The sequence below is a fragment of the Penaeus monodon genome, chromosome 12 (assembly GCF_015228065.2).
Source record: "Penaeus monodon isolate SGIC_2016 chromosome 12, NSTDA_Pmon_1, whole genome shotgun sequence".
Taxonomy (NCBI): domain Eukaryota; kingdom Metazoa; phylum Arthropoda; class Malacostraca; order Decapoda; family Penaeidae; genus Penaeus; species Penaeus monodon.
In genome coordinates, this window is record NC_051397.1 from 52,230,216 (window position 1) to 52,231,433 (window position 1,218).

General features: G+C 34.0%; 1 protein-coding gene across 1 annotated transcript in view; it reads right to left on the reverse strand.

Annotated features, from left to right (window-relative positions):
• Positions 1 to 750: 750 nt before the first annotated feature.
• Positions 751 to 1,218, reverse strand: part of LOC119579587 (carotenoid isomerooxygenase-like) — an 18,352-nt gene continuing 17,884 nt past the window's right edge. Inside the window, exon 10 of the mRNA XM_037927509.1 lies at positions 751 to 1,218. This exon is cut by the window's right edge and continues 66 nt beyond it. Within this exon, the coding sequence (XP_037783437.1) occupies positions 1,117 to 1,218 (102 nt within the window). The 3' untranslated portion in view covers positions 751 to 1,116.

The window sequence follows — 1,218 nt, forward strand, 5'->3', positions numbered from 1 at the left end:
TCGTTTACTCCTAGATATTTACAGGCTTCTTCCTGATCTAATTGCTTTATTACAGTATCAACACTTGACTCTATATTGTCAGATGTAACTAGTTTTCCTTGCTTAAAAGTTGCTTTAGCACACTTATCAAGACCAAACTCCATACCGATGTCATCACTAAAATCTTTACGGTTCAACAACCCTTCCAGTTCACCATCATTTTGAGCGTAAAGTTTCAAGTCATCCATGTAGAAAATATGATTGATCTTCTTGTCTATGATCTTATATCCATACCCTGTGTTGTTAAGAAGCTGGGAGAGTGGGATAAGTGCCATACAGAATAAAAGAGGGGAAAAAGAGTCGCCCTGGAAGATTCCGCATCTGATTCGCATGCCGTTTGAAATAAGAATACCGTTTTCGTTATTGTTCTTCTTCTTCTTCTTCTTCTTATTATTATTATTTTTATTATTACCGTTATTTTCATTATTACTATTATTATTGTTATTATTACTGTTAGTAGCAGTAATAGTTGTAGCATAATTATTATCATCCTTGTTATTTTATCATTGTTATTATCAGTGTTAATTAATAGTTATTGTCATCATTTATTGTTATTATTACTCTTATTATTACTGTCATTTATATTATTGACATTTTCTCTACAATGGTGACAGCAATATCTGTCTTTCCATATCGTATATATATAATTGGCTCAACACTGTGCATAGTGCGTTTGAATCACAAGAAATATACTGGAATCAGTTGAAAAAATTTACCATTTCAATGTCATTTATTTCTCAATTGCCACATAGACAAAATACACCATAGAAATAGTCAAAGTATAAAATCTTAATGAAATATAGTTTGATAGATAGCTTTCATATATTAAGCGCATCCAGTAGCTACATTATGTCAATAAAAATGTGTATATATATATATATATATATATATATATATATATATATATATATATATATATATATATATATATATATGGATATGTCTAAACAAATATCCAGTGACTGAAAATTTATCGCATGACAAGTTCCCGCCCCTTGCGACGCAGACTCTTGCAAGCGTCACGCAGGCCCAGTTTCCCAGTATAGACCTTGCCAGCGCCTTCCCTGAGCAGGGTCTTCACACGGCGATGAAGCATCCGTGGAGGCTTCTCGGGACGTCGGACGGAGTGCTGAAGGACACTCGAGCCACCTCTGTCATGTCAGCGCCGTTCAGGATCAC